Source organism: Sesamum indicum, linkage group LG1, assembly GCF_000512975.1.
Source record: "Sesamum indicum cultivar Zhongzhi No. 13 linkage group LG1, S_indicum_v1.0, whole genome shotgun sequence".
Taxonomy (NCBI): Eukaryota; Viridiplantae; Streptophyta; class Magnoliopsida; order Lamiales; family Pedaliaceae; genus Sesamum; species Sesamum indicum.
In genome coordinates, this window is record NC_026145.1 from 16,593,553 (window position 1) to 16,616,477 (window position 22,925).

The 22,925-nt window shown below is 35.9% G+C and overlaps 4 protein-coding genes across 9 annotated transcripts; 1 reads left to right on the forward strand and 3 right to left on the reverse strand.

The window, feature by feature from the left end:
* LOC105170699 lies at positions 498 to 5,922 on the reverse strand. 4 transcript variants are annotated; one of them, XM_011091596.2, is made up of 10 exons: positions 5,825 to 5,922; positions 5,598 to 5,660; positions 5,355 to 5,490; positions 3,640 to 3,684; positions 3,206 to 3,464; positions 2,788 to 2,916; positions 2,649 to 2,698; positions 1,936 to 2,033; positions 1,582 to 1,869; positions 498 to 1,317 (listed from the first exon to the last, which is right to left on the reverse strand). In XM_011091596.2, exons 2-10 carry the CDS (start codon positions 5,643 to 5,645, stop codon positions 829 to 831), a joined length of 1,542 nt encoding a protein of 513 aa, XP_011089898.1. In that variant the 5' UTR covers positions 5,646 to 5,660; positions 5,825 to 5,922; the 3' UTR covers positions 498 to 828. The 4 variants fall into 4 exon arrangements, with proteins under 4 accessions (XP_011089898.1, XP_011089881.1, XP_011089906.1 ...); XM_011091579.2 differs by having other exon boundaries at positions 5,736 to 5,907; XM_011091604.2 differs by having other exon boundaries at positions 5,809 to 5,889.
* On the reverse strand, positions 7,598 to 9,336 carry LOC105174146 (type III polyketide synthase A). Its single transcript, XM_011096149.2, is given in 3 exon segments — positions 7,598 to 8,185; positions 8,187 to 8,697; positions 9,021 to 9,336. Coding segments are annotated over 3 exon segments (1,149 nt in total). The 5' UTR covers positions 9,238 to 9,336; the 3' UTR covers positions 7,598 to 7,764.
* LOC105174155 (probable 2-oxoglutarate-dependent dioxygenase AOP1) lies at positions 11,130 to 11,936 on the forward strand. Its single transcript, XM_011096161.2, has 2 exons — positions 11,130 to 11,379; positions 11,674 to 11,936. The coding sequence occupies exons 1-2, from the start codon at positions 11,130 to 11,132 to the stop codon at positions 11,934 to 11,936; spliced, it is 513 nt and encodes a 170-aa protein (XP_011094463.2).
* On the reverse strand, positions 12,702 to 21,728 carry LOC105170728 (probable helicase CHR10). Of its 3 annotated transcripts, XR_002287918.1 has the most exons (18): positions 21,404 to 21,728; positions 21,120 to 21,127; positions 20,505 to 20,583; positions 20,237 to 20,397; positions 19,999 to 20,130; positions 19,338 to 19,515; positions 18,998 to 19,133; positions 18,529 to 18,646; positions 18,318 to 18,407; positions 17,935 to 18,042; positions 17,629 to 17,832; positions 16,800 to 16,925; positions 16,071 to 16,738; positions 15,003 to 15,148; positions 14,388 to 14,549; positions 13,877 to 14,099; positions 13,234 to 13,348; positions 12,924 to 12,940 (listed from the first exon to the last, which is right to left on the reverse strand). XR_002287918.1 is itself a non-coding variant. In XM_011091626.2 (17 exons), the coding sequence occupies exons 1-17, from the start codon at positions 21,585 to 21,587 to the stop codon at positions 12,916 to 12,918; spliced, it is 2,640 nt and encodes an 879-aa protein (XP_011089928.1). In that variant the 5' UTR covers positions 21,588 to 21,728; the 3' UTR covers positions 12,702 to 12,915. The 3 variants fall into 3 exon arrangements, 2 of the variants coding, with proteins under 2 accessions (XP_011089928.1, XP_011089936.1); XM_011091626.2 differs by lacking the exon at positions 13,877 to 14,099 and having other exon boundaries at positions 12,702 to 12,940; XM_011091634.2 differs by lacking the exons at positions 13,877 to 14,099; positions 21,120 to 21,127 and having other exon boundaries at positions 12,702 to 12,940; positions 21,404 to 21,560.

Here is a 22,925-nt window from a genome sequence, read left to right on the forward strand (position 1 = left end):
TAATAACTGTTTATGCTACCATGCAGAAAAAAGAGGATATATATCGTCTATGGAATCTGCTTAAAAATGACGGTAGGTCATACAACAGGTGCTTATTTGCATGATAGCTTCACTGGAGAAGTTAAGTGATGTTGATGGTGCCAAGGAAACATTGGAAGAAAGGAACACTTATTTTAACTTTCGGATTCCACCCACTCATTGCTGCATACTGCAAGAAAGGTCGCGTAACAGATGCAGTTGATTTTAAATAGAGAGATAATGGGAAGGAGCCAACTGCGAGCGCTTGGAGTCGGATGGCTCTCAGATTCCACAAGAATATTCGGACGAAGATGGCAGTTGACATGACAAAAGAGGCAATTCTCGAAACTTGACCTTCCCAGTTCCAACCATAGCCGCCTGTTTGGTGCAGACAGAAACGAGAAATCTTAATGCTACGTGAGAAGTGTGGCAAACTTCCAGTAGGTTTCCAAGGGGAGAATAGAAAGATACATAAACAATGGGAAAGCCAAGGTGTGGAGCACTAGAGGCGGAAACAAGATAGTTTTTGACACAAAATGGCGAGTAGGAATGATTGTAATAGCCCTTCCCTTTCGTCAGAATACAATCAAGTGCTGAGCCAAATATTTCTAGTTCAATTCACAGCTCGCACTCCCATGATGCCTACAACACTTTCCTAACACATGTACATATCCCACTAATTGAGAGCCAGGTCTAGAAATTATAACTCTCTGCATTGACATTGTATTGTGCACTACCACTACATCTCCAACCAGTTAAAAAGAACCAAAGAATTGATTCGACTAATACTTGAAAGGTAATTCAAGTGTTTCACTCATCTTTCCTGGTAATTTCATGTCTCTTTTTGTGCCCAACCTCAACAAGCAAGGTCAGAAGAGCTTCACACACTTGAGAAGCATTCGCCTCTAATGGATCATCATCTAAAGATGAATAAACCATCCAAGCATGATCTAGCTTACGTGTTGGCCGAACCACGACTGAGCCTGGAACCTCTGCATCACGGCGAGTTACCAGCCCGTCACTCTTCTCACCATACCTAATTTGAAGCAGCTGCGCACAGGCTGCCATTGCAGCACCAAGAGGGATCACAACAGGAAGCGTCGTGGGTTGGCCAGCAGACAGAGGGGAAAACATAGGTAGTTCTGCGTGGGCAACACGGGATAACGTGGCCAAGACAGCTGGAGAAATGCTCGCTTCAGTATGAAAAGAAACAACGGGGAGCTCCTCGGGTAAATGGTATTTTCTCAGGAAGTCCTTCCTTCTCTCATAAGTTAAATCTTCTAGAGCCTGCATGTCACCCTTCAAAATAGATGCCAACATTAGCATATTGCATTTCCAATATGCAATTATGAGAAAACACATTTAGTGTAACCAAAAAAGAAAAAGAAGGGCAGCCAAATCGCTAATATTCCAACTTCAGAATTATCAAGCAATGAATATGGCCATGGATTTCCCAGTTGAAGAACAAAGTGAGATCTAGCACTTACGTCCTCATGTCAATAATTATTTAAAGATTTAAGGATGCAAGAAAAAAATCCCATAGAGAAGGCAAGCTAGAGATACCTTTATCACTTTACAAATCAGGATTTCCATCAGCTTACGGATATTAACATAATCGCCAAGCTGACCTTCACGCAAGATATCTGAAGCAATTGGACTACCACCATATGGACTCTGTGCTAATGCTAATCCAGCAACCTTATCTTTCAGGTCATCCCAATACATGGATAAAGCGGCGGCGGCATCCACTCCACCTTTACTATGGCCAAGTAGCAAAACTTGTTTCCTGGAACCCCAATATATTTCTTCTATATATTCCTTTATCTCTTTGGCATTCTTCTCCACTGAAGCCTAAAACTCAACTTCATTATGGCACAGAAGAAGTACATAGCAAATAGCACGCGTCACTTAACATACCTCACTGTGAATTTTGGCTATATGACAGGTGAGGCCCATCTTCAAAAAACTTGTTTTTGTGTTCACAAAATAAAGAGGTCCATGGTTGCTGAAAAGACCTACAAACAGGGCAAACCTATCAACCAAGTTTAACAGATATAATCTGATAACAGAGAAAACAAAAGCTATCTTCATCCACAAAAAGTTACAAATTTGTATGAACAAAGTCAGTGGTGCATGTTAATGATCACCAATACTAAGAAACATCAGCAAAAATTTCGAATTTCAAAACAGTTTCTTGAATTCCAATGTTCAACTTATTTAGCCAATCATATGACAAATAGCTAAACACAGGCTATGAACTGAAAGTTCATCATGATTCTCTACCAGATTGACATGTCATTGATGTGAAATTAAGATTATCACCAATAATACCCTACTCAGATTCGCAACCTACAGAACCCCATGCATCTGGAGGGAAATTGAGTAAGAGACAATTATTACATGAATCCTGGAGTGGTAGCAGTGTCGCGCTAACTCAAATATAAGTTCCAGATGTAACTGAAGCCATGGTGGGGTCTACACATGTACCCTCAAGGGGTGTGATGAACGCATTGAGAGATAATACTCTAACAATGCAACACGAGAAATGAATGTAACTAGGATAAATTGAGAGATAATACTCTAAAAATGCAACAAAAGAAGTGAATGTAACTAGGATAAAGGATTGCTACCTGGTACTAACAAGTAGACCATTGTGTTCGGCAACCAGTGCAAACCATGCCTGAGATAGAGGACACAACTCCATTATAAACTAGAACTTCATGCATAAAGAGACAGAGAAAGTGGAAAAAATACTCATATAATCTATGCCTTATATCATCAAGTATTTCCATGAATCTTCCAGTTCCATCTTCAACGGGTGGCATGTCTACTGCTTGTTGTAGCCATCCAATGTCATCAGCAGAGCCTCGAACAGTCCTCCTCACCCTTTCAATGAGGCTAATAGCAGGCAACAATAAATAAGTAAATAAGCAAATGGATATGACCGTAAGAAGCAGAACTTGTAATATAAATACGAGTGTGAAGTATGTGATGATCCTTCAAACACAGAAATAAGGTGATTAACAGGAATTAACCACATTCAATAGCATCCCACAGCCATGTTTTCCATACAAAATTGAAGCAATGAAATTTTATTATGACATGGTCTTATATCAATTACAAAACAAAAAGTGCCGTGTCCCTACAAAACGGAAGCAGCATGCTAGTAGGCTCAGAAAAAACGTACCCCTGAAAGATGGAAATGCCACTCTGGTTAGTGTTATTTGATTGCAAAAGCACATCAGAATTTTGAGAAGACTCTCCAGCTGTGCTCCTGGTTATTGCACTATGGACTACCGGCGCAGCATACTTGGTATCAATTGATTCAGATACAGATGAAACACTTGCACTTGGCGATGCATTTCTGTTATCAGTCAAGACTCTGGCTTCTCCAGAAACAAATGACAACATTTCCTGCCCATCAGTGTCTTCAGATACAGGTCGTACTGCAAGAAGTGTAGAAGCAATAAAATGCATTAGATTTTAAGTAAAATAAACTGTTTTTAGGATATAATACACACACACACACACACTAGTATATGTATATATACATATAGCATCTTATTCTTTTGGTTTTTCTGTAGAGGAACAAGGGGTAGTGGAGAAAAAGAAAAGCTGTACTTGGTAATGAGAAAGAGTAGCAGAAGTGGCCAAAGCTTTTTAAGTCTGTGCATTTAATCAAAGAAGCTTATATCAAATTTATGTATGGCAAATGGCAACAAATAGCTAAATTTACTGATGCATGGAACTTAACAAATATCTCAAGGTATGAATTAAAGCAATTAGACTTTTCATGCCCAATATGCATAAAGCATTATTATCCTCATAGTCATTGTCATAAAAATGCTTTTTTTTAAACAATTCTTAACCAATAATTCAATGAATTTCCCGCATTCCCTCTGCCACTCTCAAACTGCTTTCTAGGGGAAGGCTTGTTGTCCTTCTAGTGAACAATCAAGAGCCAAAACATGCATTTCTTTGACACTTAGACTGGCAATGAAGTATTCCTTTTTTTTTGTGTGTGTGTGGCACACAGCACAGAGGAAACATGATGATATAAACCCAAACTTTACGTGAACCGAAGCCTTCTCACTGAATATTAAGGGTTTGTTTGGTATAACTGAGAGGAAAGGGGAAGGGAGAAGGGAAGGAAAAGAATAATAGTTTTCCTTCACATTGTTCGGTATGATTGAAAGGGAATAAATCTCAAATACTTCTCCTACTTTGGTACGAGAAAAATAGATTAAATAGAAAGACTAATCTTTGTAATTTTACAGTTCAATCATCTCTCTTTATTTTATATTAGAAAACAACAAATTAATATTATACAAAAATATTTTTTGTATATAAAAAATTCTAGAATCTTATTAGTAAAAATGTTCATCAAAATGGATATTTTGCATTTATTCTCAATTATTAAGTTCAAATAAAACAACAAGCTATTAGTAATGATCTATGACGTAGTAGTTTTTCTGGAAATTTAGTTATTATGTACTGGTATTATCAATGGGAAGAAAAAAATAATTGGGGGAAAATCTTTTTAGCATTATACTTTCACATATTGGACCCTAGAGTAGTTTTATATACATCTAGTTTTATTTCTCCTCCAACTATTCTCCCTAATCAAACACCAAACTTTTTCTTATATATCCATTTGTACTTCCACTTTTCTTATACTCCTACTTTTCACCCCAACCAGACAAACCTAAGTGCGGTCAGGATACTTAGGGACACATTATCTCTAAATAAGAGAATAATTGAACATGAGATGTGGGAACGTGGAAATTGATGAATGATGGTTTAACAAAACAGATATTCAATGCTTGTCTATATCCAAATTATTTTAGATGTAAAAAGAGCCCTGTGGCATTTGCTGGATAACATTACTAGCACCGAAATTCAACTAAAAGAATAATTTTTCACGGTACAATACCATAAGTAATTTGCATGGAGAAATTTAAGCTAAATTTGAACATCCTACTAGTTCAAGATTCAAGACAGTCCCAGCTTGATAAATTACCAAAATACAGAGACGACTAATCCTCAATAACATCAATGGAAACTGTGCAAACCATCCTTTCCTATCACAAAAGATTCGATAATTCAATCTGCAGAATTTGCTTAGCAACCAACTTTCTTCCAATCCCAGTTTTTTTCCCCTCCACCAGGTAGTTTACATATAGCAACAAGCACCATTTCCAATCCAAATAAAAAAAAAAAAAATCACAACATGATTCCCTAGTAAACAATTTCAAGGTATGCAATCCCAAAGCTAATCAACATGAAGTATCATACAATGTCAAAAACCAAAATCATAACTGAGAGTTAGAAACTACTCGAAATATCGGTGAAGCAGCGAGTGAAGATAGACGTCGTTTCCGCGAGATAAGAAGCAGCATCATTGAGAGTTGGCACTGATGTAAACAATTGCGGTATCCCAGGACGATCGTCCCTCATCGCATTCCTATTTGCCTTTGACAACGAAATTAAAAAGAACAAAAAACTTTACAATAAACTCAAGAACACAATTTATTTCCGTTAAATAGAAAATTAAAAAGAGAGAGAGAGAGTATAATTACCATAAGCGGTGAGATGGACTCTTCCATCTCGGAATTTCTAGAATCCATTATGCGAAAGGGTATCTAGACAAAAAAGGAAAAATCAAGATAGGATTCGCGGGAATTCGATTAAATTCTGAAGCAAAACCCTATTTCTACCATATGAAAATCGGGTAAAATTCAAAGAACCGAATGAGGTACTCAAGATTTATAAGCGAGACAGAGAAAGAACATTAGTTAATATTAACCGCCAAGAAATTGTAGCGAACACCGTTAAAGGAAGGAATTTTAAGGAAACTTCCTCAGATTTCTCCAGATAAAATGACTACTAGGCGTAACAAAGACTAGCAACTAGGTGTGGGGGAACCTTACCCGACGTCGTTTCTTTTCATTTTAAACGGATAGATAAATATAATAAAATAATCTTTCATTTTTTAAATATGTTAGGAAATATACATACATATAATTAATACATCATTTTAGAAAATTAAATATATTATTCACATAATAAAAAATATTGATATAACAATATCACAACTCCTTGTCCTTTTTTTTCAATATCATTATAGATAATAAGCAAAAACAAATGAAGTTGCATTAAGCTGTCTTCTTTTTATAGTATTTCGTCTTGTTTACTTTGTGATATAAATTTATTGGACGATAGAATACAAAAAATTGATTAATTATGTTATGGTTACTCAAATTATTTGATTGAGTGTGTTGAAGTATTTAACTTAAACAGTAATTAGTGTCGGATTTTTAAATTAAAAATGGGTCGTCATAATGCAGTATATAAACACCTTATTTAGGTATATTGAGTTGTTTATATAATTTAATAATGTAAAATAAATGGGATGTAATATGATTAATTGTTAATTTAAAGATCATTAATAATATAACATGTATGATAATGAATTTAATGTGATTTAAATTAAATTTGGATAAAAGTACTCCTGCAAGTGAGAGCTCGTTGGATTTCATGCGCTAGTTTGACCCATGATTCACCTTTAAACCGTTGAGGCTTCTCAACAATAATAATATTGAAACAATTGTTCTTGATTATATCAACAATATCTACTTTCAATTACAATTTCATAAGAAATGCAGTCTAACAAATACTATTATAACAATCATTTACATAAATTAGTTTGGACTTTTAATTGTAGATCAATGTTGTATTTCATATTGCACTTTAAATATATATATATATATATATGATGCTTATCAGGATCTATTTGCACATACAGGTCAAAAGACCTTCACTAAAATCATAATATTAAAGAAAGACTAATTTACAAAATATAGGTTAACACTCTTATATTTAATTTGGACAAGATTTTAACTGAATAAATGAATAGGAAAACTTGAACGCCTAGTAATTAAAATGACTTGATAAAAATATCAAGATAGAGCGAAAGGATTGTGCAGAGTGCAAAATACGCTAGAAATATACTAAAAAAATGAGTGAACTTCGTTATCCAAATGACTGCACAAAAGTCTCTACCTACATACTACCGTATAGTAGGATCCAAGAGGTGTTAAAATGAGATTGAAATTTGGATTTATACAGATGCAGATATAACCTTTTGAATGACCCTTGCATAGTCAACATGAGAATCCGAGAATCTATTACTTGCTGCTTAATAAGTTGACTTTAGTTGGTTTAGGTGGACTTAGTTAGAGAATTATCAGTGTCTTATGATATCGTGTATAGGTGATATATCGTCCTTGTTATATGATCAGTCATCCTGTAAGATTCGGCTCGTTTTTTTGGTATATCAAGTTAGTAAAAGTAAACAAGCTATGGGCTCGATATTTGTTGGGCTTGCTTGGTGGAGGACTTTAACTTTAAATTTGAAAAAGTATTTGAAAACGCATCATTAATATATGTATATATATTTATATACACATTTCATAACATTTGTATAATACTAATAATAAAAAGAAGTATCTACAAATAATTTACATATAAAATTATACAACAAGATGCTATATATCTCGGTAGAATTAATGACAATTTATTAAGATGCCAAGAGCATATACTGTTTCATGTAAAGACACTTTGAAAACACACAACAAATTCTTGATTCTTTGACAATGCAACCAAAATCCTTTGATTTTCCTTACGTACGACACAACAACAACCCTTTTCAGCCATTTTTGTGCTACAAATCAAATGTAGTACTTCTCAAAGACTCCTAAGAAGAATGCCTTCAAACGTAATACCAGGCCCGAAAGCCAAAGCAAGCCCCCACTCTTCACCATTCTCTTTCTTCCTCAACTCCTCCCTCATATACTCCATCACATAGAATATGGTATTGCTGCTAACGTTGCCAAAATCCATCAATGCCCTTCTGCTGCAATCCAGCTTTTGACTGTCCAATCCGAGGTTGCTCTCCAGCCTGTTCAGGATCGCCGGTCCCCCCGGATGAACTGCCCAGAACAGCTCATTGTACTCCTTCAGACCCGCTTTCACCATCAGCTTCTTGCAGAAGTCCTCAATGTTTTCCTCGATCTTCTGAGGTAAGTCCCTCCCGAGTTTGAAGTATATGCCCTCTTCAGACAGCCGCCCGTCGATCACGTTGCTGGTTTCCGGCAAGAACTGCTGAACAGCGAAGTTCAGCTCCAAGAACCACCGAGGCTGCTCCGTCTCCGAACAGCGCCGCCCCGACGAGATCATAAGGGCGAGCTTTATTCGGCGGTCGAAAGCCAAGAATCGTCGTCTCGGAAGTGGTCAGCAAAACACGACTTCCTGGATTGTTTTCGGCTATGTCTTTAGCGACTCTGAGGCCCGTGACGCCGCCGTAGCAGCCTAGGAAGTATAGCATTACGCGGCCGACGTCGTTTCTGAGGCCGAGTTCGGCGGCGAGGTAGAGATCGCCGCCGGGTAAGCGGATTTCGCTGGAAGAAACGTAGACGATGTGGGTGATGTGTGATGGTGGCCTGTTCCATTCTTTGAGGCATGCTAAGCTTGCTTCCTTTGCCATCTTCAAGACGGCGGGATTTGCTATTTCCAGGCGCTGTTTGATTGTCGGAGAGCCTTCTGTTGCTAGTTCAGGGTATTGATCCAGTATTTCTTTGGACATTACTGTGTATCTGGTTTTCACAGTAGTCGTTTTGCCTAGCAAGCGGAAATTCAAGAAATTAATTTACACCTAATTACTTTTTGATTTTCCCTTCTCGCAAAGTGAAATTACAATCGTACTAAAGAAATTATATTAACACCTCTTAAATTTAGCCATATTATGAAAATAACCCTCAAATCTTAATAAATTGAACTTAGTCCCATCGTTCTCATATTTTACGCTATAAATTCCTCGGAAAGCAACAATATAAATAATAATGGGGTAATGATTTATTTTTGGAAATGTGTGTTTTATTCTTAGGGAAGAAGGTATAACAGGATCGATTTTGTGCATCTAGAAAATAAATAAAATGGCTCACATAGGCGCTCGAGTTTCTCCTTGATGGCCAAATCATCGCACTTAGTGTCACGAATATAGCCCTCGACCAAGAAATCCTGAGGAACGAGTTGGTTGGGGAAGGCTTTCCCGATGGCGAGTATGGTTGCCTTTCCTGGAGTGGCAACACGTCCAGAAGCTGGTGGAGGCGATAGCTTAGTTGCACCATTTTTGTTGCTGTTGATGATGATGTTGGACATGGTTAATAGTAGCAAAGAGAAAGTATAAGGGTGGAGAGATAGTTTTGAGTGAAAAGATGGATGGATTAGGGTGAATATAAATGGGATGCTAGTATGTTGTTGGAGAGTGGTTGGTGTTAAGGAACAGTAGCATGACAAATTAATAAATCCATGGATTTTATGTGTTCTTGGGCTAGCTGGGATGTGTGAGATGTCTTAGATTCAAACAATCTTTCTCTTTCTTTCTAACTTAATTGTCTTCGGAATTTATGTTAAATTAAGGGGTCATCCTTCACAAATCTTAGACTTCCTACTATATAGGTGCCTAGCAACAATTCTCAGATGTAATAAAAGAGAGAAATAAAAGTTTGTTTTTGCGTTAGTTATATTTTGACATTCGAATTATTACCATTTTTATACTTTAGCATTTAATTTTTTTTGTGTCAACTACCGTTTGAATTTTATAAAATTTTGCACTTTGTCATTTATAATTATTTTTCAATCAAGTTTTTTGTCAAAAAAATATCACATGTAGTATACATGTGATATTAAGAGTTATGTAATGTGATATTTTTCACATATGCACAACATGCAATGTTTTTCCAGTAGAAAAATTAATTAAAGAAAAAGGTCATATATAGCAAAGTGCAAATTTACAAAGTTGAAATGGTAAGTTGACAAAAAAAAAATGATGGCAAAATATAAAAATTACTATAATTCAGATGCAAAATGTAATTCACCCTTTTTTTTTTATGAACGCCTGTTCAGATCTTCTATTATCAAAATGATATTATTTTGTATTTTTTATTAAATATATATATATATACACACGTTATATGTGTAAAATCTACCACATCTGTATTTTAAATAAAATAATAAATTAAATGAAATGCGACCATTTTGCAATAGAAGATTTAGAGTGCAGAAACAACTTCAATGTACTCATATATACACATTAAATTGGATTTTGATTTTTAACAATACTCTTTGTGACATTTTAGAGTTACATTCGTTATAAATTTTATGCTACCAGAAAACTTCAATTCTTAGGGTTCTCACATTGGATTACATATAGTAGCATTACCATGAATTTATTCTCTTTGTTGGATGTAACCATATGGGCCTACAAGAGATTGGGTCGATATCAACATTTTAATCGATACCTACAAATTCAGCCGAATCACAATTCACCACAAGTTCATGTTGTTCTTCATAAATTTTTAGGGCAATTTAGGTTGTTTTTTTTTTTTTTCTTATAGGATTCGATTAATTATATAGTTTGATATATTATATCTAGAAATAGATATTAATTAAAAATCAAACAAAAAATAATATATTATTATAAAAGTAAATATATATATATATATATATCTATATTTATAAGACTCAAATTCGAAACAATGATGTGATGCCTATTTTATGGTTTAAACAAGATCTCATTGACAATTTAGACTTAATCAGTACACATGAGTTTTTTTTTAAATGTTAATATGAAAATTTAGAAATAGTAATACAGTTTGCCTGTTATAATAAATAAATGAAAGTAACCTTGAAAACCGTATGTTAATTAAGATTTTTAATACCATTTACAAAAATATGGTTCAATTATTTTAGAAAATAAAATCATCCATCAATCCAAGTTATTATTGATATGTCTCCATATACATATAATGTATAAATATGCTGATATTTTTGTCACCCGTGACATGAGAACAAGTTGATATAGTCCATGCAAGTTGTGCATACATGCATTCCTCACGCATTTAGTTAATTAACACATCTGAATTTGGAAGATTAGAAAAAAAAAATACATAGAAATGAACAAAATTAAATTTTTAAGTCATGATGGCACTGGGAACATATTCATGATTCCCATCATTGATCTTCAAGTTCATGGGTGTCAGCCTGCAAGAATGCGTAGCATGCTCTTGAAGAGTATGGCATTTTCTTGCAAGAACGACGACTTCCCATCGGAATTAGACCAGCAAGTGTTTGACGTAACGGAAGGACTGTTTGGTCTTCCACTTGAGACAAAAACTAGAAACTCGGGGAAGTTGGGTGACCATGGGTATGTGGGACAATTGCCTCATGAGAGCATGGGGATTCCAGATGCAACAACCTCTGATGCTCATGAAGCTTTCACAACTCTCATGTGGCCTTCAGGCAACAACACATTCTGGTACATACATATGTTTGTCTAAAAACCACCTGCATACATATATTTTTCATATCCATTTCAAGAACTTGAATCATGGTATATCTAATGGTAAGAGCTGAATGTTTTTGTGTCTATAACGTGGGCTTAAATCCTCGTCAAAACATTAGGTGAGGCTGAACCTACGGATATTCTGACATGTATATATATATATATATAAGAACCTTTGTTCCCCGAAGACCAAACCACCTACTGTCATAATCTTCCTGGAACTGTGCGGCTGATATTTAAGTAACTTTTAGATCTACTTGTAATATATAATTACTCAGCCAGGCATCAAGTGCTAATGAAAGGAGACAAGCCCAGATACTCTCTGGCCTTGTTCTCCTACAACCATGGGACAACTCATATACCCGAAGAGCTTGTGGATACGGAACACTCACTGCAGTTTAAACCATTTCATAGTTACGGGCTGCTCCGTTTCTACCTCAGCCGCACTCCATCCGACATGTCTGGCAGCAGTGCTAAAGAGTATTGCGGTATTTTCGCCTGGGTTCAAACGTGAACTCATATTCAGATGTTCCGTGGTGATTTGGAGTAGATGACTCCGTGTGTCTGTGCCTGTGCGCTCGCTTATGTTATTTCATGTGTGGCATGTATGTCAGAATTGGACCTTGTCTTGCAAAATGTTGTAAGAATAAGATGTTCTTCCAGATTCCTACATACGAGTCATAAATTATAGAACTAAATTTATTAAATTTTTGGAGAAACTTATGAATTTGGACTAATCCTCTAATTATTTAATTCTACCTGGATAAGCTGAAAAAAGTTATAATTTAATCAAAAGCCGACTCTTTCATCGCAATTAACTTTATAAAAATTGGAGTTCTCTATCCTTCCAACTGTGTGGGTCTGACATTGATGTCACGTATGTATTTATTTAAAGTGTGTTTGGTCAGATTTATTTTATAATTTCCAAATTGTTTGGATGAAAATGAATTATAAAACTTATAAAATATTAGTAAGGACGATTTCCAAATTAAATAAACTAAAAAAAAGAGAGCATATTATAATTTTTTTAAAAAAATAAAAAGATGTTTTGCCTTCCTTACAGCAGAAACCAGATGTCATATATTCAGTTTAGTTCCAATAAAGGTAGAATCTACAAAATGATATGATGACAGCAATTAGCAGTAGCTACCAGTTGAGAACTGAAGCGCGCTGATAAAAGCTAACAAACAGAGAGGCACATCTGGAAACCTTGTCCACATGCCGCTGAAGCATATAATGATCTCATGTGATAAATTAAGTTGATTTAAGACAATAACTATAAGCAGCTCCAATACTTTTCAATAGGAAATTATAGGGAACTTACAAGTTACAACATAACATGTTTATTAACAAGACAATGTCAATACAGCTCACATACTCACTCCTGTACAGGCAGAGCATTGCATCTTACAGAGTCTCCAAAATCATGTGTAATATTATAAGCCATCAGAACAGAAGGGTGCAGTCGATGTCTCTATCATTAGCTGGCTGCATCATTCACCACGTCTGTAATAATATCTGCACAATACAGAAATAACTCGCCTGAGTATGGATATACAGGCCACAAAATCAGATGTGTGCATATGTTATGACATTCACATCCTGTAGCTGAGATACAAAAACTCGCTGTCCACTATGTATTCTAGGCATGATGTTCAGCGATAATTTTGACACATTAATTTGCGCTGCTGTATCTGAGACTTAAATGCTAGTTTGTACACAGGAAAAATAACCTCAACCTCGACGTCCTATCTAACAGACACGTGCACTCAGACACACACACACACACAAGAGAGAGAGAGAGGACATACACATATATATTTATGCCATACATGGCTGCATATTTTCGTAGAAGGCGTTCAACAGAATACCATTCTGAACGATCTGAACCATCTTGATAATTAATACGCGGCATGTGGATCGAAGCTGCCAAATTTAATTAAGAAACAAATATTATCGGGTATGTATGGAAAAATTGTATAGATTAGACTAACTGGCAGTTGACATCAACAGAAAAGGAAAATAAGGATTATTTCCAGCCTCTGCAAAAACAGTGAGAACCACACACAATCAGCATCACAAGAATATGGTGTGAAATAACACATACATGGAATCAGGTAATGACTAAAAGAACACGGTGACTCCATGAATGGGTGGCCATTAGTGGAGGTATGAGAAATACAGGATTTCTGAGTATGACAGTGAGAAAAAGTGGATGAATGAGTTTGTGTCCAAGAAAAGAAGAGTCACCAAGCCATTAAATGCATTGAAAACTGGCATGAGATGGATGAAAGGGAGAGAGCGAAAATTCCAAAAGTTGTGGGAATAGCTAATTTTGTAATGTATATAAAATCATTAGTAGGCAGCAACGCTGGAAACAGTGACTTCCTTTAGAGTTCCTTTCATCAACTCATTCTTATTTTCTCTCTTTCAATTACTTGTTTCTCTAAGTACCTGATGAGATTTAGAAACAATCATAATCTGCATAGGAAGAACCTCTTGGCCTCTCTCCAGTCTCCCTTTCCACTGACAGCAACTTTCTATTTTCATTCGTTCTCATTTGTCCTTCTTTAGAAAATGTAGAAGACCTGCCTGTGCCATGTCTATCAATAATCTACCGACCTACTTATCTACAGAACTCCATTGCAGTAAATTATGTCAGTCATAAGATGACTCTCTGCATGAAAATGACATTAATTACTTATGTCGGCCTTGGATTTCTCATTCTTGGGTCGTTAAAGCCAGCAAAAAAGTAAGAAATCTTAGGGAACCATGGGGCAGTGAAGCTGCACTAAAGCATTAAACAAGATCTGATGCAGGCTCCGTACCACATTCAAGTAGCATGAAATTTAAATCACAACCATACTCCAGCATAGCTACTCAGAAAAGCAGATAAAATCCAGAGTAAGATTTTCAGGTGTTAGAAGAAAAGTGCTGTGAATCAAGAAAAATGACCAAACTGTACCAGAATATTGAGCAGCTGAAAATGATGCTTTCGCAAGGCAAACTTCCAAATCAGCAATGGAGATACTACTGCGAGGGACTTTACGCCTGGGATTATATGACTGCACAACAGCTAAACCTACCCATTGAGGAGCATTACTAGTACGTGACACACTATGGTCCTCTGCAGAAAATCAGTTGCAAGGCTAAGAATAACTAGGTGAAGGAAGCAACAGGAAAAAGATAAAGAGGTTTGATGTATCAATGGATAACAATTTGGAGCGCCACTTGGACAAACTATCGCCTCACTGCCTGATGGTTCAAAATAAAGTTCAGAAAATGGTAGATGAAGATCCTTCAAGAAGATGTTAAAAATAGTGAGAAAACCACTTCAAACCACAAGTTTGACTTATCTGAAAAATAAAGCTGGTTAAAGTTTGGATATCTCTACACAATCACAAGACAACAATAGGGAACACCACCAACAAAATGGCTGTTCTGATTTTTTCCAATAAAAGTGAGGATAAAAAATGAGTATTCATTTGCATTGTTTCAAAAGTTTTCTATACATTTAACAGTATTCCAGTACTCTCAAGAACCTGTAAGTAAAAAATGGATTATAAAGCAGGAAACTGACCAGTTACTGCTATGAGATGAAGATCTCCGAGATGGAGATCCCCAAATTCTGAAGCTTGCTCGTATGTGTTGGGAATGGTAGCTGAAAGCCTAGCCAGTGCATCAAAAAGGCCCCCATGCCCCCAGTTTCCAGAATTATCAACACAGCTGCACAAAGAATCTTCACAAGTCAAAATTCCTTAAGCATAATTCAAACAAAAAAAAGAGCCATTACCTGTTACGAGAAGTTCACATCACAAGTAATACTTGGAATCTCATTGTTTAATGTCAGTAAGTGATGGCCATGTCCCCGAATGATAATAATTCATACTTTTTTTATTTTCATCCTTTTCACAGATTGCAAATGGAAATTGAAAATAGAGGTAGACAGGGTAAACCAGTGAAATAAAAAATTTCTCGACATCTTCAATCATGTATGGATTCATCCTCTGTTCCATGTTGTTCGGTCCTCAACGTTTAGGTCAATTCAGCCTTTTCGATGCCAGTAATAAACCCATATTAATGATGGAGGATGCATGCAAGCTAACAGCTGGAAAGAAAATTGTTTTATCCATTAAGATTGTTTGGGAGCTTATGAAAGTAGATGTTACCTTAAAAGATAAGTTGTTAATTTGTTTGGAGAATACAAAGTTCAAAATGCCAATAACGCTGTTTAGTCAGGGAAACCTTGTCATTTGCTCCTCTAAGAAGTTCATAAGATTTGAAAAGGAAAAGGCTGAGATCTCGATTTTTATAACTACGTGTCGGATAGCTTTTAAGTTCATAAACACTTCTTTGCAAATTTACACCAGTGTATGTCTTATAAGACCTTAAACATCTAACTGGTCTTTTTTCCCCTTAAGATAAGCGTAATCAAACACCCTTGTATTAAACCAGCAAGTAGCATACCAGTATCTGAGAGATTTAACTTGAACATACTAACAAAGCTCCAGCAAAATGAAATTGGTTGAAAAAGTAAACATAATGAAGGGGTGGCATTATGTGTTAAAAGAAAAGATTCCTTGATAAGACAACCTCAAGCACAGAAATCAATGATCAGAATATAAGTAATTCGTGATGAGAAATGTACCTGAATATAATAGTTGGCTCAGAAGGACAAATTGCTGCAGTGTTTGTGCAGTCCCCATAAACAAAATGAACTGAACCAGAATCCGACATCATATCCTGATTGGCCGGAGGAACAGGACTACTGACACATAATGAATGATATCCAAGAGCTTCCCACTTAGATAGTTTCTTCTCTTCTGCCTTCTTGCGAGCAGCTTCAGCTTTAATGTGTTTTTCATCAGGTAAGCTTCTCCTATTCCCTAATTCCAGCATATCAGTGTCATCTGCTGATGATGCTTTCTTGAACTTCTCAACCCATGACATGTATGAAGCCTCATCAAGGCCAGGATCAAAATCAATAGACTGAGACCTCTCTTTCATGACTAGATCATGACCATCCATCAGATTCATTGGATTGATCTCAAACCTCCTGTCACTCACGTCTGATTGTAACTCATGGCGGGACGCAATAACCTTTTCAGCCAAATCGATCAGTTCGCCCATATCTAGTAGATTATCTGATTTTTCCATATTCATCTCCGTGGTATCAAAAACATGCAACCCAAATATGACAGATTTCAGATCACCAGCTTCAGTCCCTCCAATATTACCTCCCTCATGCTCCAAAATATTGTCCCCTATAACATTATGACTCAGCCGTAACTTTCGTTCTGCTCTACGCATAATAACCTACATTCATCCCACATCAGTAATGGAAATTGTGGCTGTAAGAAAATATTAACCTACTTACCTCCTCAATCGTACGCCCTATAACCAAATTAATAGACAAGACATGATTGCTTTGACCAATTCTGTGAGCACGCTGCAGAGCCTGCTTATCCACTTGGGGATTCCAATCCTGCTCATAAAATATGACCTGCAAAGTAATGAATTTTCACAATCTATTACGAGCATACTTACTTGTGGACAAAGTTCAATTCCCATTTGCATATAAACATATATACCTTGTGCTTGTGTGTATTTTTTGCATATATTTATAACATGTATATATATACATACATACATACATTGCGCTAGTGAAGCACAATCTAGTTCTATTCTAGTTCTGTCTGAAATTAATTGAGCAATTTCTGTATCAGTTAGCTAGCCAGAGTAGGGACTGTCATTACCCTGTTGCAATCAAGTGCAGCTATTTTCAAAAAGGTATTCTATATCTAATTCTCATCTCATTAGCACATGTCAAGGTGAGTTGTATATCCATATTGACAATGACAACAATTGAGAAAAAAGTTTAAAACACTAATGAAGAAGTGTATTTCCGTAAGTATTGACACTGGTTTTTTCTTTGCCCATCACGCAATTCACATGCCTACCCAAGCATAATTCATCAAACATGGATGTGACCTAACAGTTTCAAGTAAAATTTGACATTTTTTATGGCACATAACGAAGGGATTATCATGTGATACTTCTCTAAACATTTCGGTCTAACAGAGCAATAATAATAAAAATTCAAAGAAGCACTCCTTACCTCTTTCAAAAACAATAAATGTTGTTGTGCAAAGTTCAATAGTTACATTGCAAGGATAGAAAGTAAGTAAAATGGAAAGCATACGGACCGTGTCAGCAGCCATAAGATTTAACCCCACTCCCCCAGCTCGTGTGGAAATCAAAAAGACAAATGGACTGCTAATATAAGCATCAGAACTGGCACTTTTAGTGACAGAATTTTGGCTGAACCTTCTGATTGCAGCGAAGCGCTCCTCCGCTCGAATTGAACCATCAAGTCGCTCATAAGTATATTTCCTCAATTCTAAGAAGTCCTGCATGACATACAAATATGATGAAAGGCTTAAGGAAGTAATACAAAGTCAGCCACATGACATAGAACCTTTACAGTAAGTACATAGAAAATAAGAATTCACCTGTAATATATCAAGCGTATGAGTCATCTGCGCAAACAATAGAACTCGATGTCCACTGTCATGCAGCTTCTGAAGTAGCTGATCCAAAATTAGAAGTTTTCCGCTAGCCTGGTGAAACATAAATTGATGTACCAGAATAGCTTCATCATATGCTATTCTAAATGACCAATAAAACTGCAAAACTTATATCAAAAAGTTGAGAAGACTGCAGGATTGCAGACAACCATGTGTGTTATCACAAATGAATGTTTAATTGCTTTCACTTTATTTCGTGTTGTCGAAATGGTAGCTGTAAATGGAAAATTGTGTCATCTCATATTTCAGTTTCAAACTCCAAAAGTAAGCTCCTGTTCTGTAAAATCTGAATTGGCTAGTTTGACTACCTGAACCAGGTGCTCACCCTCCTGATACGGTTCAGGCTCAATACCTGGAAAGAGGTATGGGTGACTACATGCTTTCCGAAGCTGAATTACCTAAAGGAGAGTTATAATTTACCACCATCAGAGTTGCATCAGGCCAATCAGAATTAGTAAGTAATAAAATATGATGAACAACCACTAAGAGAATTACTCGGGCAGAAAGAACTCTGCTTACAATATTATTCAACGATTGAGCACTGGAAGCTCCAGAAGCAAGTGCAACCAACTTCGGAAGTTCCTTCCTCAGTATTGACACATAAACCTTCTTCTGTAGGGGAGACAAAGGTGCCATCCTGTCCACAAAAATACCTAACCATCAAGGCAGTGCATAATGTGGTCCGCAACAGATTCAAGCAATATAATGCGAAGGCGACAATGATACAGTAAGGAGAATTGACACATAAACCCTTCTTCTGTATGGGAGACAAAGACGCCATCATATCAATAAAAGTTTCAAACTGTCCAGCTAATGCATAATGTAGTAAGTACCACATTCAAGCACTAAGATGCGAGGACAGCTTTGATACAATAAAGTAACCAGCTTCAAGCCAGTTACTGAAACCCGACTAACTTTGGGGATGTAACCAGGTGATAAATGTAGATCACCTAATAAAAAGAGCCAACAACTAGAGTAAGAAACTAACACGGTTATTTCGGTAACAGGCGGCAGTGACAGAGTTCCAGATTCCACAAGCATAGATTTGGTCCTTCGAAGCATGAATGCTCCCAGCACATATTTTAAAATCTTAAATTGTTCCTTCACTTTTTCTGTATCTTCGCCTGCTCAGAGAAGATATTAAGATGGAGCTCCATATAGAACTACTTCACTCTAATTATGCTGAGCTATCTCATCAATTCCCTTCTAAAACCATGGTAATCTTTCAGCAAACTTGTAAGACTTTTCAGTCAATCAGATCTTTTCATTCATTAGCAACTGAGCCCTATGCATTCCAGAAAGCAAATATGTGCAAATGACTAACTTACAAGAAGGATCTCCAGCTTCCTTGAAATCAGCGACGAAATGCTCCAGTGTTCCAAAGATTAATGGCATACAGAAGTGCATCAAAGCCCAAAGTTCAGTAATATTGTTTTGAATAGGTGTTCCCGTCATCAACAATTTTCTTGGCATGACAAATTGCTCTCTTAGAACATTATATAAGACCTGTTAAAGTTTGCCAACAAGAAGGCTGTAACAGCAGTAAGATCTATACAAGTATAGAAATCATAAAAGTCAAACCAGTTACCATATCATCATTTACTACCAGATTAGAACTAAATGCAGCTTTAAACAATTCTCATCACATCACTTCTGGATTATGGTAGTAGAAACCAGTTACTGGAGATCAGTAAGATGTCAGACTGAGAGATAGGTCAGAAAATCAGAACATGCATAACACAGTGAGATAACAAGTAACCATTCTACAGTGTGCAAAGACATTGCGCTCATAATATGAAAACAGATTGTTCATAATGTTCACTCATGGCAAACATGAAAAACAATCCCATTTACGAGATCCACAACTTCAAAAGAAGCGAATCTGGCATTATAACCAAAGAAATTTTGCCAACCTCAGCAGGATTGCATTTGCATGTAGAACTTACACCAAATTCTAAAATAGATGAAGTGTGTAATCTTTACTCATACACTCGAAGGATTTTTGAGTCTCTGTGCCTCATCAATTATTGCATAATGCCATGGGAACTGAGAGAGAAAATCTTGATCGATCAATGCTATGTCATACGTTGTCAATAGCACATCAAATGGCAATGTTGGGATCTGTGACAGACAAGGAAAATCTTAAGTTCATCCCATTATCACGTGTGAGTGCACACGTGATAAAGTTTTGCATTAGGACTCAAAAATGCAGACAGGGACTACTTACATGAGATGATAATGACAGCTCTTTTACATGTTCATGCATCTCCCCTCGTAATGTACGTCTGTGTTCCTTTTCTCCAACATAAGGGAGCAGTCTCAATTTTGGAGCAAACTTGCCCACTTCAGACACCCAACCATCAATCACACTAAGAGGACATAACACCACTGCAGGTTGAATTAAAAATCGTACACTGAAATTATGACCTACACGTTTTTAAAATACGAAATTTGAAAAACAAATAATATTAGTGAAGGTAATATGTATTACTTACAGAACGGCCCAGGAGACTTCTGACAAATTTTCAAGTAACTCAAAAGAGAGATAGCCTGCAAAGTCTTCCCGAGTCCCATCTATAGCAAAATCATTCACATGAAGGTAATTTCCCCAAACAACAACACAGATAAACATATTTAAGATTAAGATAATCACAGCATTGGCTTTGAAGCCCGATTCCCTATATATTTCTCCTAAAAGTCCCTCTTGACAGCTTTAACATGCCTCACAAGATGTACTTCTACTGATTGCAAAATGCATAGATAGTACGATCTAGCTGAGATGATGTAATGCAACACGGCTGGTATTACATACACCACCTGGAATTCACATTATTGATGCTTAAATACCATCAACTCATCAACAACCCATAGGTTTCCCACTAACTCTCAACAATAATTTTCAGTACAGTGTACGGAAAACTCTATCACGAATGAGAGTGAAACATCAAGAAAACCAGCAATTCCAACAATTATTCACAAAAAGCAAATGCAATAAATCAAAATTCAAGTCTTCCATTATAAAGAAATTGAAGCATGATTCCACAAGGGAAAAAAACACATTGCCGTTGAATTTTGCAACTCGAACTATGTCCGTATAACATAACTCTCACCTCGTCCCCTGCAACAGAAAAGTAGGAAGAGAAAAGCAATCACAAGAAAACATCAGAAACTCAACCAACGGACATCAAAACTACTTCAAGGCAACTTAAATTTATCATGTAACAGCTAGCTAAAGAAGCAATTAAATTAAGTCAGAGACCCAAGGCCACTTAAACCCCATATTAGTACCCATAATATTGGTGCGGAGCCGAGTTCCATAATGACAACACTCTCCTTTCCTCTTCCCAAACATTCTTGCATACAGAACAAAGGGGGATTCTAAGTATGAATATACCAAGTATGACATTGACGCCGAGGTGGTACCGTCGAATGAGCCACGAGACACCTTCGACTTGATGAGGTTTAAGCGCCGCCGTGACCGCAAAATCAGATGGATCGACACGCGCTCCTTCGGTGGCGCGCGAGTCTCCGCCGTAGACGTACTTCGCCGCCGCGATTAGCCTCCGCTTGTAGTCCATTACTCCGCCGGAACAGTGGCGGTGGAGTGCCGAGGTTTTAAATCTTGGAGTACAATTACCACAATACCCCTGAATTAATATTGCTCAAGTAAAGCTTACTTGGTATGTTGAAAGTCTAAACTACCAATGCTGTCCGTTGACAGATGTTGCACAGAGACCAATCCTTGTTTTAATCCCCCCACCTGTATATGCACTTTTTTTTTACTAAAGATAAATTAGTAATAATTATCATTCATCTATTTATATAAATTATTTTTACTTTTTTAAAAAATACATATATAAGAAAATTTAATATTATTTATGTTAAAAAAATACATATATAAAAAAATTTAATATTATTTATGTAAATAACTATCCTAAATTATTATATTTGAGAAATCTTGAAGTTTAAATTTTCTAGCCTAGCTTTGAAGTTTAAATTTTCTAGCTAAAATGGTATGGTCCAATTTTCTACTTAATTTCACTGCGTAAAATAATTTTTATTTAATACATAAATTTCATTATTTAATTAGAATGATCCCTTGTTAAATATAATATTTTTATAAAAATCTCAAAAAAAAACCTTTAAAGTTTAAACAGTAGAAGGGTAAAAGTAAGACGTATAGTTAAATGAAAATCATGGCAACTGCGAAGATTTCGTGGAAGGGGAAAAAGTTGACCATTTGGTAAAAATTTGGTGAGATCTTATCATGAAGACATGATATTTGGCATTATATGTGATAGTGTAATTAGCTAGTTGGATATTTCCATTGTCGCTAATAGAAAATATTATTATATTAATATTCGTTAGGAAAAATACTAAATTTTACTTAATCACGTCCACCACTTCTAATATTTTACTCTATACGTATTAGATTTAATTCTTTAATATATTGTGATGACTAAATTTTATTAATGCGTTTTTTAATATGGTTTGATTAATATGTTATATAATATACATAACATAATATTCGACAACAATGCTAAAAATATATCTCAGTTATAGTTTTATATATGATGCTCAATAAGATCGATCCTAGGGAGTAAGAAATAGATCATAAAAAAAATACTTTGTGCGACCAAAGTTGTACCTGCAGCATATTGGAAGGCGTGGTTTTATAAATATGGCAGAATCGTGCATGTGAATCATTAATATAAAATTGACAGTGTAGTCAGGATGAGTCTATGCATACTGAATGTCAAGTCAATTTGAGATTGAATCGTACCGACTGAATAAATAAAATACATATTTAAATCATTTTCAGAATTTAAATGTCCTCACTGTAGAAATCGAAAATTTCATAATGACTAACAACTTGTCATGATATTTCACAATCTTAGTGTAATTTATCTAAGAAT